This window comes from Candoia aspera, chromosome 6 (genome assembly GCF_035149785.1).
Source record: "Candoia aspera isolate rCanAsp1 chromosome 6, rCanAsp1.hap2, whole genome shotgun sequence".
Taxonomy (NCBI): Eukaryota; Metazoa; Chordata; class Lepidosauria; order Squamata; family Boidae; genus Candoia; species Candoia aspera.
Window position 1 is genome coordinate 77616943 of NC_086158.1, and position 14956 is coordinate 77631898.

At 38.2% G+C, this 14956-nt stretch overlaps 1 protein-coding gene across 1 annotated transcript in view; it reads right to left on the minus strand.

Annotated features, from left to right (window-relative positions):
• The window catches only part of PCDH15 (protocadherin related 15), a 357851-nt gene that overhangs the window by 315152 nt on the left and 27743 nt on the right, over positions 1 to 14956 (minus strand). Inside the window, exon 2 of the mRNA XM_063307469.1 lies at positions 9135 to 9200. Within this exon, the coding sequence (XP_063163539.1) occupies positions 9135 to 9200 (66 nt within the window). The remainder of the gene's footprint in view (positions 1 to 9134; positions 9201 to 14956) is intronic.

The window sequence follows — 14956 nt, forward strand, 5'->3', positions numbered from 1 at the left end:
TACTGAAAAATACTGTTCCAATATATTCTAATTCTATTCTGGCACTTTAACCATTCAGAGCACAACCTTTACTGCAAATGGTAGCCCTTTCCACTTCATAATCGAAGACAATATATATAGCTTAGGGTGGAATTGTTGGGTTTCTGGTGTTCTCTCAGCTTGGTTTTCTTCCCGCAGATACTTCATTGTAACAAACAAGGTATTATCATCAGTGCTCTGATCTGGAGAAGTGAGGCTTGTTGTCTGTTTATAAATAGCACGTTATCCTACTAGCCCTGTGTGATTTTAGGCAGGATGTGTTGATTTGCGGTTTTGTTCCTTCTTTGATGGGCATTCTCTGGTGCTTATTGTGGTGATCAGGGGCTGGTTCCTGTTTATCTGGGTATTGGTTAATAGGTGAGTGACAAGGTTTTTGCCCCCTTCTTTGACTGCTTTGGCTATTCTTTTGAATGGTTTATAACGGGTTTATTTCCATAAGACTGTTGATTGGTAATTTGTCAAGGTTGCTAATTTGTCAAGCTTCCTGCATTCCTAGTCCTAAAATATCTACACCTCTTAGATCTAAGATCCTACAGTTTCTTAATTGAATCTCTGGTTGAACTTGTCTGTGAGCTGTGAAATTAATGAATTTTCATCATGTCTTCTGCCTGCCAATTGATGTTCATGGATGCATTCTACTGGAGACCTTAGAATGCAGAAAACATCATGAGCCATTGAGCTCTTTTCCTCTAGCTGATCAAGATCAAAATCATTCAGGTACACCTTACCTCAGGCTACAAGAAAAACATCATTAATCCCCATTTATGGAAAAACAAATCATTACCCCACGAACATCTATGTTTCCAGAAAATAGTGTGTGTGTGTGTTTATACAGCTGTTAACAAAAAATCTGAACAGTTGCCATATGAGACTAGCCATGAGGCCACCAAGCCACCATTCCTCCACTGTATTTAAAGACCTACTACTGCTATGATAATAAAAAGATAGGACACAGTAATTTTCAAATACTGGCTCTTCCTGTATTAGCTACTGGCTGATAGTTGTAACCATGTTGATGGCAAGAATGGAGGTGGTGTTTTCTAAACTGAGTTTTTTCAAACTGAATTCCTATAGGAGTATAGAGAAGATTGTAATTGTATATATTACATTTTTATATATTGTAATTTTATTGTAATTTTATTGTTTTATTGATTATTGTTGTAAACCACCCAGAGTCCCTCTGGTGGGAAGAGATGGGCGGTGACAAATTTGATAAAATAAATAAATAAAGATCTCTTGAAGGAATTTAAGTGCCCCTACATAAACACCAGCTTAGCCCTGAAAGAGAGAGTGGGTGAGAAAGAAACTCAAGATAGCCCCTCCTTGGTTCTCTTGGGGGGAATAAAAAAGGGAGAGAGAATCTTTGTCAGCCTTTCAAAATTCTGTGTTTATGCCCTTTAACAATAAAGTAGGTTTTTGTGGCATCTGTTTCATGACCTGCCCTACCTCAAAGGCTGACAGTCTGGAAAGCCTCACTATTCTCTATTAAGAGAAGACTAGAACCTTGCTGTTGATTATGGAAATGGAATCAGATTCTTGGGTCATCTCAGTGTCTCCAGACCTTGATTAAGCCCTGCTACAACATCAATGAGAAGTAGATATACAAATAACAAACCTTCACAATGCTATCACATAACTAAATCAGCATTTGGTATATCAGCTGGGAGTGATATTTCTGAGCTCTCAGGGGAATTTGCCAGAGAAGTCTGAAAGAGCCTAGATTAATTTCTGACTTTCATGGCTCAGTGTAAATTGTTTAGGATAGGTCAGCCAGAATTTCCTACAGATTGCTCCAAAGTGACTTTTGTTCTGAGTCTGCTGAAAGAAGGGGGAATCAAAGACTCTGTGTCTCTCATTGAGGGCAATGATCCCTTACCTGATAATTACTAGAAGTTCATTGGGAGCAGGAACAATTTCTTTTCCATCTCGAAGATGGCAACAACAGTATTTGCAAGCTTCCCAGTCTAACCTTTCTTCGCCTGTGACTCAGCTCTTAGAATTCCTTCCCAGCCTGAAAACTACAGAGTTTGCTGATGCTTTTGTGGAGCAGGAAGTAACTGCATTGCCTCTTTATTGGGTATGTGATGGTACCATCAGCTTGTAGCCATAAGCTCAGATTCCACCTAAGAGACAATATCTCATGTCTACTCAAGAGTTAGCCATTTTAAAAGAATTTGTGGATATTCAGTTTCAAGGGGGAAAAAAATCATTTACCCTTCTATATCCCCAGCCGCAGCACCTACAATTTTTACACCTAAAAATGGTAATTCTTGAGGGCTGATAATGACCATAGGCTTCTACCACTGGTCATAATTCTATGACCATTAGCAATTACTACCCACTGCCTTTACTTCAAAACTAATTAACCACCTTCAGAAGGCACATATTTTCATAAAGTCCCACTTGAAAAGCACTTACAATTTGATCAGAATGAAGGACGGTTATGAATACTTAACTGCCTTTGATACCAGATATAGCAAATTTGAATTCACAGCAATGTTCTATAGATTAGCTAATTGTCCTGTGGTCTTTTCCAGATTCATGAATGAAATATTTTGGACAAATACGTAGTGGTGTATTGGATGATATCCTGTCCCCACCCCCACCCCCCGGAGATCATCTTTGCATGAGACTCATGTTTAAAGTGTCTGCTTTGAAGTCCAACTTTCACTTACACAGACTGCTGTACCACATGCTAGCCTGTGGTGTATTTTTTGACAGCTTGTTCCATTAACTGTTGATGGTTTATCCTAAAAGGCAGAATCTATCTGCCACTTCAATAACTTCATTATCAGGTCTAAGGCTGGTTGTTGCACTTGTTGTCAATAGCTTGGTCTTCTTTATATTTAATTTAGACCCACTTTTTCACTGTACTTTTTGACTTTTATTGCTAGAACTTTGCAATTTCAGCTATCAGAGTAGTGCCATCAGCATAGTGCAGGTTATTGACGTTTCTTGATCCAGTTTTAAAATCACATTGATATTATTTCAATTCAGCTTCCCTTCATATAAGCTGAATAAAAAAGGAGAGAGTATACATTCTTTATCTCACTCCTTTGTCAACCTGGACCCAGTCTGTTTCATTATGTTCTGTCTGCACTGTGGCTTTCTTACCTGGATGTTGGTTTCACATGAGGACAATGAGATGTTCTGGGATTCCCATTTTTCTAAGCACATTCCACAGCTTGACATGATCAACACAATGAAAAGCCTTTCTATAATCAATGAAGCCCTACTGACTTCTTTTTGGTATTCTTGAACAAACTGATAGAGTGAACCAAATGTTAGAACAGTATTTAAATCTCATCAGCAGGGCAATGACTGAACTGCTGCCTCTTGCTGAATTAGCTGATAATAATTCAGTACATTCTTCCATAGGTTTCAAGCAAGTTATGGTTATCACCCTTGCATTTTGCCCTCCAGAATGCCTGCATCTCCTGTTCCTCACCCCTTGACCCTTCTCCAGGAGAGGCATGTTGGCCAGTTTCTCTTAAAGAACAGATATAGCAAAGTCTGCATATAAGCATACAGCAGATACACAGAGGGAAAATGTTGCCAAGATAGTGGTGGGAGATTTGGTGTGGCTTTCCACTAAATTTTTATCTTCTGCCTGCTTGTCCAAAAACCTGGACTCAAAATTTATTAGCACCTTCCAAGTGACTCAGCAAATTAACCAAGTGGCAACTTCTGGGGAAGAAATGATGGACTGAAGATGGCTTTGCAAAAAGCAGAGCTGATGACAGTGGCAGAATGAAGAGCCAGTGAGTAGACTGGCTCTCCAGACAGGGAGAGGACTTGAGATCGCCCACAAGTGCTCCAGATGGTTGCTCCTCACGAGGAGACCACAAGTCAGTGGTCTCCAGCATGTTTAGAGCTCTGGGAGATGAGGGAAATAACCATCTTGCTCAAAGTGCAGTTGGCTCCTTTGAAAGGACACTGGGTTCGCATACTTCCTTTTCTAATCGCTTTCAGAAATTGCTTGTTAATTTCTGCTATTAGGAAATTTGGATCAACAAGTTTTATAGCACTTGGTGAGTTTCCTTCAATCCTTAGTAAAAGAAGTTCTAAATACAAGCTTAAGGACTTATTTATTTATTTATTTATTTGATAAACAGCAAAAAGGTGATTAAAACTTTGATTTTTAGAAAGTTGCAAATGGACTAAGCGAACCCTAGGATAAAGAGGACTCTGTACTTCTCACCACAATTACTCTCCAGTACAGGCCACTATGCGACAGGAAGGAGAGGGGACCCTTCAGCACTGTCTGACTCTGCAGCAAAACTAGTCTAGTGACCCTGGTGAGTGGCCAAGGGAGGGTGGGGAGATTGAGTCTGTAGTTGCTTCCTATAGCACCTTGGCAGTGTTTTCTTTGACAGGAGCGAAGACTGAGTCTGGTGAGTACAGAGATAACCTTTGACAGGAGGGAAAACTGAGCTATAGAGGAGTATAGCAATAACCTTGAAGAAGAAATTCAACAGATACTATGTAAACACCAGCTTAGTCTTGAAAGTGATGAGTGAAAAAAAAAAATCAAAATTGAGAGGGGAAGGAAAATTTCTGTCAGGCTCTGAAGAATCTGTTGTTATACCCTTTAACTATGGAGTCCCAGTAGTTTTGTTTCCTGCCCTGCCCTACCACAAAGGGCTGAGAGTTCCTTTCAGAGAGTGCCTAAGGGAACGGATGGAGAGACTGATTTTCCCTACTAAGTCACAAGAGTTCCTGGATGAATAAATGGATGGATTTATTTAATAATTTAAATCAGTGTTTCTCAACCTCTGCAACTTTAAGCTGTGTGGACTTCAACTCCCAGAATTCCCCAGCCAGCAAGAGCTGGAGTTGAAGTCCACAGCTTAAAGTTGCCAAGGTTGAGAAACAATGCTTTATAGTAAGCTGATGCTCACTAAATTTGTGAGTCTGGAAGGAAATCTGGCATTAATCTGCAGATTAATAGATAAATCAGTCACATCTTCATTTTTTGTGGACTCACTACCTCTTTATAATTTACTTAGTCTCAGGGGATCCCTGAATCTTTATCTTCTCATCAGACTTCTTGTCTGAATGTATAAATTTAAACTGTGTTCTTATTAGCAAGGAACAAGACAAATCCCAAGAATACAGTGCTATGTGACCACTACGAAGAGGTGTCACTGGGTAGATTAGTGCAGGTCAAAATCTATTGCTTGTTCTCTTTCTTTGGGCTTCCTGTATACTAAGAGTCTCATTATTTCCTTGGTAAAGTTCCAGGGCAATATCAAATTTGTTGTCAATCAGAACTGTAATTCCCATTGCTTTATTCATTTCTTCCAAACAATTAGAGCAACATCCATTACATTGTAACTGAAGCTAGAGTTATAAATTTTCAGTATGCACATAAGTGAGTGGGCAGAAGGCATCTGCAAGGAGGGGCAAAGAAAAGCAAGTGATGAAAGGAGGAGCTTGCACTGTGACATCATGACACACATGTAGTTATTTTTGCATCATCGTGGTTAGGGATGGAAGCCTGCAGTGGACAAGACAGCTGATTGGTCCACTGTTTATTGATTTCCCAATCAAATTGGTGTCTTCCTTTCAACTGAAAGGTCACAGTTTTTCTGGAGATTAATCTGTTACCTTCCCATCCTTCTTGAGTTTCTGACAATGTCTACTCCAAAGTTGGAATAGAGTCAGCCCTCCCAGGTAAACCAGACAGGAAACCTGACCAGATGAGCTAATTCTATTTTACTGTAAGACTACATTAACAGAATCTTGCAAGTCTGAAAGTACAGATCCCCCGCCCTCCCTGATTACCACCTGAGTAGTTAGGGCAGGTCCTTCCTAAGTTTCTTTCTCTAGCCATTACCCTATTGTGGGCTCCTTTCCCTTTTATCAGATCATTCTCAAGGCAGCATCTCTTCTCCCTGTCTTCACATTCCATCACAAATAGCTGGGAAGTTTGTTATGCAAGAGAATTTCATTCTACTTTTCTTTACATTTTAAAACAAGAATCTTTGCTGCTTAACGCCTGAAATGTTTAAGCCAGAAAACTAGTAAAGTAAGTCTCATTATATATTTTCTAACTCTTTGTTTGACTGAGTAGTCCATATGAAGCAGAAATATTGCTCCAGTTATTTCCCCCCAAGAAATATCACAGTCCTGAAACATCTGTTCCTCCATCAACACCTCCATCAAAAACATTTGTGTTCAGAATTCCTTGTATTCTTATTGTTAATTACAGAAATACCTGACATTTTAATTGACTGATTTATGAATAATGGATTTCTGTCTATAACCATCAACCCAGAGTAGGGAACATAAATGCTTTCTAATGCAAAGTATGATATTGCTTGTAAGAGTTTAGAATGGTTTAAATGGTTCTGATTTTCTTTCATTATTTTAAAGTTGCATACTCACTCCAGTGTTCTTATTATTCAGCCCTAAATTTTGAAAGTGTTTAAACCAACAGATGGTTTAGAACCGTAAAAAACACCTGGACTATTTACAGCAAAGTTTCTTTTTTTATTGAAATCACAAGAATCTTACTCTGTGACCCATGTCACCTCCCTGTAACCTAAGAAGAATTCAATTTTAAATAATTAAATACTTGTACATGATATGTTCGATTACCACTCCCTTTAATGCCAGAATCTCCTGGCTGGATTGAAGCACTGCTGCTGAAGCAGCACTGAGGGTAAACGATTCATGGGGTTGGCCTCCAAGAAGAAATGTCTAAAATTATACTGCTCAATAAGTGTTCAGAATAGGCCTTATTAATTTAGAACTGAAAAAAAGATAGAGTTTACCACTGGGAACGTATAGAACAAGTAAGAGGAAACTGACCCTGAATTTAAGAAGACTCTCCAAAAATCAGAAGTAGCCAGGGGAAAAAATGGTTATCCATTACACTATACTTTATATACTTAATAAATCTGAACTCCCCTCCATATATGACATTTGTGCTGTTCCTCTGTGATTCCACAACACCTTCCTTAGGGAGCCAATTTTCCTTCTGCTGATCCTTAAGGGAAGCTCTTACTCATGCTCGGTTGGATTCACTCTATTTTGCTTTTATTTATCAAATTTTTATGCTGTCTGACTCCCAACAGCTCTGGGTACCTCACAGCCACTAAAACAAGGAGATACAATAAAACCAATCACAAAGATAAAAGATGGTAAGAACAACAGACCAGATGGGACCAAAGCAAGGGATGTCACTGTCCTTCACCAAAGGCCTGGATGACATGGACTATGAGAACAATCTTGAGGGACAAGAGGAAGATCTACAACCAAGGCAACAGCCAGATAAAGGAAACCCGAGTCTGGGGCAGAAATGTAATTTGAGAAAGCGTCTCAGTCAGGACCCTGCCTAGTTCTCATGAAGGTAAAAGGAGGGAGGGGAGCACATTCAGACTTGCAAAACTCTATTACTGTAACTTTATAATAAAAGTATTATTATCATACATGACTTTGGTTTCCTAGTCTGGTCTACCTTGAAGGGCTGACACTGGGTGAAGAGCCATGTTTCACAGCCCTTCTAAGCAGGGTGGAGGTATCTGGATCTTGGGGGGAACCTCATTCCAGAGGGCAGGTGCTGCTACAGGGAAGGTGCACTTCCAGAGTCCTGATAGATGGAATTGTTTAACTGAAGGGACTCAGAGTGTGCCAACCCTGCAAGATCAAATTTGCCGGGAAGTTACTGTGGGAGACAGGCAGTCCCTCTACCATATAATATTCCGTATAATATGAGCAAGGGAAATAGTATGCACATACTAACATTTTCATAAAGATTAATGCATTTAGTTTATCAGGTCGAAGATAGTTATGATAAATCTTGTTCATATGTTACATATCATTACTGACTATGAAAAGTGAAATTGTTTATGATTCTAATATTCAGTCTGTACAACCTATTTAAAAATGTGTCTATTAATACACTCCTTGTCTTTGCTTAAAAATACAGCTTTTTTTTCCCCTTCAAAGCAAGCTACCAATATAAGAATTTCTTCTTAACCTGTCCTTTAAGACCAACACTTGACAATATCACAAAAAGTTTGACATGGGAAAAAAGCCAGCACAGTATGTGTTAAAAAGCCAGACTGTCAGAAACTTTGACCATAGACCGCCAAACAGAAGCATCAAAGATTAGTGGATCTGGAAATCCTCAGAACAAAATGAGATAAAATTTGCACTTCTTTTATTTATTTATCTTCATAGTTTGCCAAGTAATTTGAACCTGCAGAATAACTTTTTCAAACAGTGGTGTGTTGTATTACTTCTGGGATGCCTTCCCCAGTGATAACTTTCAAAGTCTCCAAAATATTAACTGTGATAATAGAAGCACATATAACTTCTTATCCATTACAAGGGAATTAATTTCAGAGTATTATGGGCCATCCCCCCTCTTACTTCATTGTCTCGTTTGGGAGAATTAACAATTTTGTTTATTTTCTAAGAGATGAATGGGGAATAATGCTTCAGGAGCATATTATAAATAATCCTCCTCCCCCTCCTCCTCCCCCTCCTCCTCCCCCCCCTCTCTCTCTCCCTCTCCCTCCCTCTCTCTCTCTCTCTCTCTCACACACACACACACACACACAGACTTTCTCTGGCTGATGGCTTCCAGATGGTACCTCAGCTCCTTCACTCCTCCTGAAATGTTTTAGTCTAGGCTTAGTATATAGATGCTTCCACTACTGTAGAATGGCTACATCTCCTGAAATTCAGATTTTGGATGAATAGGGGAGTACCCACACAGGTATCTTACTTGCATAGGATGCCTTGGTTTGAAGCCCGAAAAGCACATGGATAAGGCTGAAAGCAAACAATAACAGTCTAAAACCATGGAATTAGTTGCTGTCCATTTGGTCCTGAACCTCTGATTTCCTTCAGTCCTCAATACTGGCTAAATACTGGCTAAAGGCCAAAACATCAGATTAACATTTGAAATCAGATTAGGCAAGTAATTTATCACTGAAAAGCATGTAAATCACTGAACCAAATAAAACAGAGGCACAGTACACTTTACAGATAGAATATAAACCAACTTTATGTTGTTAATAACGCATATATTATATATGGTGGCATAAGAAATAGTCTTATAATTTATGATACATACTCACCATTCCGACTTTCTTCATCAATTGGAACTATTGTTGCTGGAGGTCCTGCTCTGGCCAACTTGCAGTCTGTAAATATGAGAATAAACGTTATACGTTGTACATGCCATAAATTTTGGCATATAAAATGAAATTTGTTGGTAGTCATTTTAACAGGTATGGTGAGAATAGATGTAAAAAAAAATCTGTAGAAGGTGCTATCTGTTGAGGTTTTCCTACTAACAGATTAAGACTGCTATATGTGCCTAGTCATTTTGGCCGGGTGAAAAAGGTTGCAAGTGATTGTCTCCTCTCACATGCTTCATGCAAATCACCTGGGGGGTGGGAGGAATCCTGCCCGGACTTGTTCTCACTTCTTTCTTTTTCTCTCTGCTGGAAATGTAGCTCAGCAAGGCTTGCTCCAAAGGGAGCTACGTACTTTAAATGTTTTGCTTTTGTTTTTGCTTTCTGTAAATAAATTATTTTTATAGAAATGCTTGGTGTGTGACTTTTTTGACCTCTCCTGGGCTAAAGGCTTTCCCAGCATCTGCCAACACTATCAACTTCTGTAACGTTAACCCAGATTTTACCTAACTCTTAATTATGACTGCTTGTGACATAAGGATATTCTCTAGAAAACCCTTAACCGGGAACACATTTTTCTTTATATCCAATGTAGATTGTTTTACTAAGATTTAGTTCTTAAATTTAATATGTTTAGATCATATCCACCAACATCAGGTCTTTACACAACATGACACAATAAAAATCATTGTTTACTTTTTAATCATGTCTTGTGCTAAACAGAGACTTCTGCAGAACAGAAGGTTTTCTAGACAGCAATGATGTGATGGTAATTTAAACCACAATAAAAACAGAAAAAAAATGATTAAAGAAATAAATCATAATTAAAGCTTCACAACAGAAACACACATAATTGATATTTAATTGCAACCCAAGTTTCTAATTAGAGTGAATAGAATTTCAACAAAGTTTTAAACAGAGCCACAGTGAAAACAGACAAGCAATTTTCAGGAAGTTTCACAGTTGGCCTTCTTACCCTCGTACTGCCAGTCTGCAAGGAAGTTAAGAGTCATCAGTGGAAGCAAAGCAGAATAACGGAAAAAAAAATAAGTAAGATTTTGTTATGGTTTGTTGACAAAATTTTAAAAACATATATAAAGCAGTAAAAGTAGAAGATTGAGAGAAATGTGTAGCAGTACAAACTGTACTAATAGGAAAGATCTTATTACACCTAGTAGTAATTGAAAGGCTCTGAACTGGAAAAAGTGAAAAAGCTACCCATAACAAGATAGGTTTAAAATAAACCATTGGATGTCTTTAAAAAAACTGAGAACAGAAGAAAACAAACTGACAACTAACAACCGAAAGAAAAATTAAGTTAGCAATGCTTTGAGGAAATGAAATAGAAGTCGTTCATTAAAATATCAAGATAATTTACCAACATCTTTCACGTTAATGAAGGATACAACACATCATTAGCCGGGTTTCTCCAAAGTGATTTAATCATCAGTATTAGTTCATGAACTGAGTTTAATAATTGTATATCAATATGCAAAATGAGGTTAATGTTCAAAGACAGACTAATTTCAAATTATGGGGAAGTTTGTCTTGAGCTACTTCATACAGTTTGCATGCTTTGAAACCAATTTGGAACTATCAGGTTAAGAGAGAGAATTTCTGTTCATGAAGGAAAGTTGCTGATTTTTCCAGGTTGCAACTTTCTGAGGAATATGCCATAATATCCCTGGAGGAACCCAACTCTCAGAACCGCTTTAAGACATACAATGAGAACTTAGCTTCATAACTGGAAAGACATTTAATAGTGATTTCATAATGTCTTATAATGTTGTATAAAGCCTGTCTTCATTAGTGATTTATTGCTATAGTGATGGCTGGGATGACTGTTATAACACACTAACTGGGTTTGCACAATAAGTTCAAAATGGAGTTATAGGCCAATAGGCCAAAATGGAGTTGTGTCATTTGTGTTTCAGCATGTTGTAGGAATCCAATCCTGCCCATACATTACTAATGAGAAAATAACCTAAATCTCCTCCTATGTCTTATAATCCAGTTTTATTTCTCCAAGATTCTAAATCATGATTTTGCAAAGGACCTGTGCCCCCAAAGTTTCTGTCACAGATATAGAAACACTGTAAAAATAATAACCTATACCCAGTTTATATTAAATGTCTTCTTTAATGCTATGATAACTTTACATTTGATCATGTAAAATGTTATAGGGTTGATAGTGGGAGATGTCTAGCTCTTAGTCCTTGCTTTGGAGAGTGTTCAAGGCTTAATTCTTTCCTTGATCCTGTTTAAAATCTATATGAGGCCATTGGATGAAGTCCTCAGCTGGCATGGGGTTAGGGATCATCAGAATGTTGTTGATACTCAGTTTTATATCTTAATCCTTAGCCAGCAAAGTGATTCTATTGATTTTGTCTTAGCGTTTGGAGGCTGTGGGGGTCTGGATGGAACAAAGCAGTCTCAGACTCAACCCCAACAAGACTGTGAGACTGTGGATTTGGGGGCTGCCCAGATCCAGAAATTTTCTATCCTTGGTTTTGAATGGGGTCACACTATCTCAAATAGACCTGGTACACAACCTATGGGTCCTCCTAGGTGCCTGCTTCAAGAGTAGGTGGCAGCAGTGGCTCAGAGGTCCTTTGCACAAATACATCTTCCAACCTTACCATCTTAGGAAGGATTGTTGAGATGGTGGTGGAGAATCAACAGTGGGGCACCCTAAAAGAAACAGATTATCTGAACCCTCTGCAATCAGGTTTCTGGGCATGATATGGAGATGACACTGGTTGTGCTTTGTTAGTATGTGGATGGATGAAGTGTAACTATTCCAGTCACTTTAGTTCTCTCAAAAGCCTTTGATACCATAGACCATGGTATCCTTTTGGACCATCTGCAGGGGGTGGGAGTTGAACACACTGCTTTAGTGGATGGTTTTTCAGTGGATGGTTCCAATCAGGGTAGCAGGAGGTCACCTTGATGCTGTTCTCTTGTGTGGTGCCACAAGGATCCGTCCTCTTTCCCCTAAAATACAGCATCTGCATAAACTCACTGGGATCTGACAGTTTGGGGTTCAATACCGTTAACATGCTGATGATTGGCATTTTTACATCACAACCCTAAGCCGTTTGCCCCAGTGTCCAGAGGGTGTGAGGGTCTAGATGGAAGAGAACAGGCTAAAACTAACTGCTGGCAAGTCAAAATTACTATTTGTTCACACAGGTTATCTGTCAGTTCCAGTCTGTCTCTTGATAGGGTAGCAGTACCTCTGATGGAGCAGATCAGCAATGTAGAGATCTTTCTAGGCTCATGGCTGGTGCTGGAATAGCATGTGGAGGGTGTGGGCTGGTGACTCACCTGTGGCTTTATTTGGGGTGGGAGGAACTTGTTACATTGATTCATGCCCTCATCATCTGTTTGAACTACTGCAATGCACTCTACATGGGACTGTCTTTCTGGACCACTCAAAAGCTTCCACTGGTTAAAAGTGCAGTGGCCTATAGGCTATCCAGCATTTACTGGTAGCAGCACATTACACCTGTACTGCAGGCCATGCACTGCTTACCAGTAGGCTTCTAGTGCAATTTAAAGTGCTGGTGTTGTCTTATAAAGCCCTCTATGGCTTGGCCTGAGGTTACTCTAACAAATAATACACCTAATTCATTACCCATCATCTTTTGTTGCTAATAGACTCTCCCATTAGTTTCCACTGAGCTTACTTTCAGATTTTGGAATAGGATTGTAGATAAAGAACATTTAACCTAGGGAGGTGTGCCTTGAACTCCAGGGCTACATGAAGCTCCACAAAGCCAATAGTTTGCCCTCTACATTTATTAACAATGTGACCAGGGAAAATATTCACTGTTTCAATTAATTTACTTTGACTGATTATGTGCCATCAAGTCTTTGTTGACTCTTAGTGACCACCTAGATAGATTTTCTCCATGATGATCTGTACCAAACCTAGTCTTTCAGACCTTCTTTTAAAAGAAATATTGTTTTATTGTATTATTATGAGATACAAGTAATATATTACTTTGGGTACAGGGATATTTGTACAGTATTTACTAGAGATTATTAACATTATGATTTAGGTAACTTAACTTTTAAAGATAAGGGAAAAAAATGTATCAAAAACTTTTTCTTGGGGTGATTCTAGTCATATCTGTGCCAAATTAGTGATGAAGAAAGACTCAACTCATTCATACTTTTCAAGATCATGACTATGCTCAGTCGAAAAAAGAAAATGTAGCTGGATGTCACAGTGCTGAATATAGCTCTAAAGCACTGGATATTTTCCCCCAGTATTAGTATTAATCAGAACTGGGGACAATACAGAACCTTAAAGACCTAAGCAGGTTGGACCAAGATACTTTCCCCTGCAACCATACAGGAATTCTCAAACAGGTCTGAAACTATTACAACACTATACTGTCAAGTTCCATATTGATCAAGTATCACAGAACAATATCATAAATTGGGAAAGAAGGTAGATCTGACCTTGGGGATAGGGAAGGAATGAGTGACCCATTATGGGGGGACTTTGTGAAGAAATTACTTGGTCCTGAGAAAGAGGTGAGTATGAGAAAGAAATTCAAAATGACCCTGCTTTGATTTTGTTTAGTATAAGATGGGGCACAGAGAAATGTGGACAGGCTTTTTAAGTTTCTTTTATTCTACCTTACTACAATAAAGATCATCCCTGGAACCCCTGCCTTGCCTGTTTCTTGATCTTAACCCTGATTTTCAAAGAGCTGATATAAATATGTCATTTCTCATTCATATCTCAACTCATTTGTATCAGTTGCATTTTCTTTAAACAAGGTCTGATTTGTTAACTCAGTTTGCTGCATGTCTAACTTCATTTTATAAAGAAAAGAAGTGAAAATAAGTAAAAAATTGAGGAGATGGTGTTTCTTAATATAACAACCAGCCAGGTACCCATGTGGCCCACCTGCTCAGCTTCTTCTGTAGGATCATATTAAAGTAGAATCCAGTTGGCAGTTGTTTTTTGTATCTATGCACAATATGTCAATAGTATCTTGGAACCTTTGAAACTAACTACCATAAAATACTAATAATAGTGTAGATGTATGGTCTATATCTCAGTAATAGATTTAGGATTTCATCATATTAGAAGCTTTGAACTTTGCTGTCACACCTGACCTTCATTTTGTCCTCCCTTAGCCTGAAAATAAGTTTCTTTGCAAATCAAGCTTCTTCCATAAATCAAAATGCAGTGCTATGTTGCCCTATAGCACAAGGGAAGCTGTAAGAAAATGAATTTTTTGAAAATTGTAAATAAATACATAACAGCTTGTTGAACTTGCTGATTATTTAAAGGAAACTGATAACAAATTTGAAAGGTGTAACTTTACCATATTCTTTTTACAAAAAAAGTATCATACTCTTAAAGAGAGTGTTAATTAAATGAGCTACCCCATGATTGTATTTTAAGTATTTTCAACACTTTAAATTGTCTGCAATTCTTGTGTAAAAACAATAGCTTACCATGTTCATTTGAAATTTCAGCCAATTAAAATAAGTATGCCATCAAAGAAAAAACAGGATAATACATTATCATGATCAGGGTACGCAATTATTATAGTAACACTATTTTAAAAAATCAAATAATGCTGTACTAACTTTGATATATGGGGTATACTGTCAACCATTCAAGGTAGACCAGAATTGAACACCAAAGTTTTGAATACTAAAACTACTTTTATTTGAAGGTTACAGTAACAGAATCTTGCAACTCTGAATATGCCTCCCCCTGCCTTAACTATATC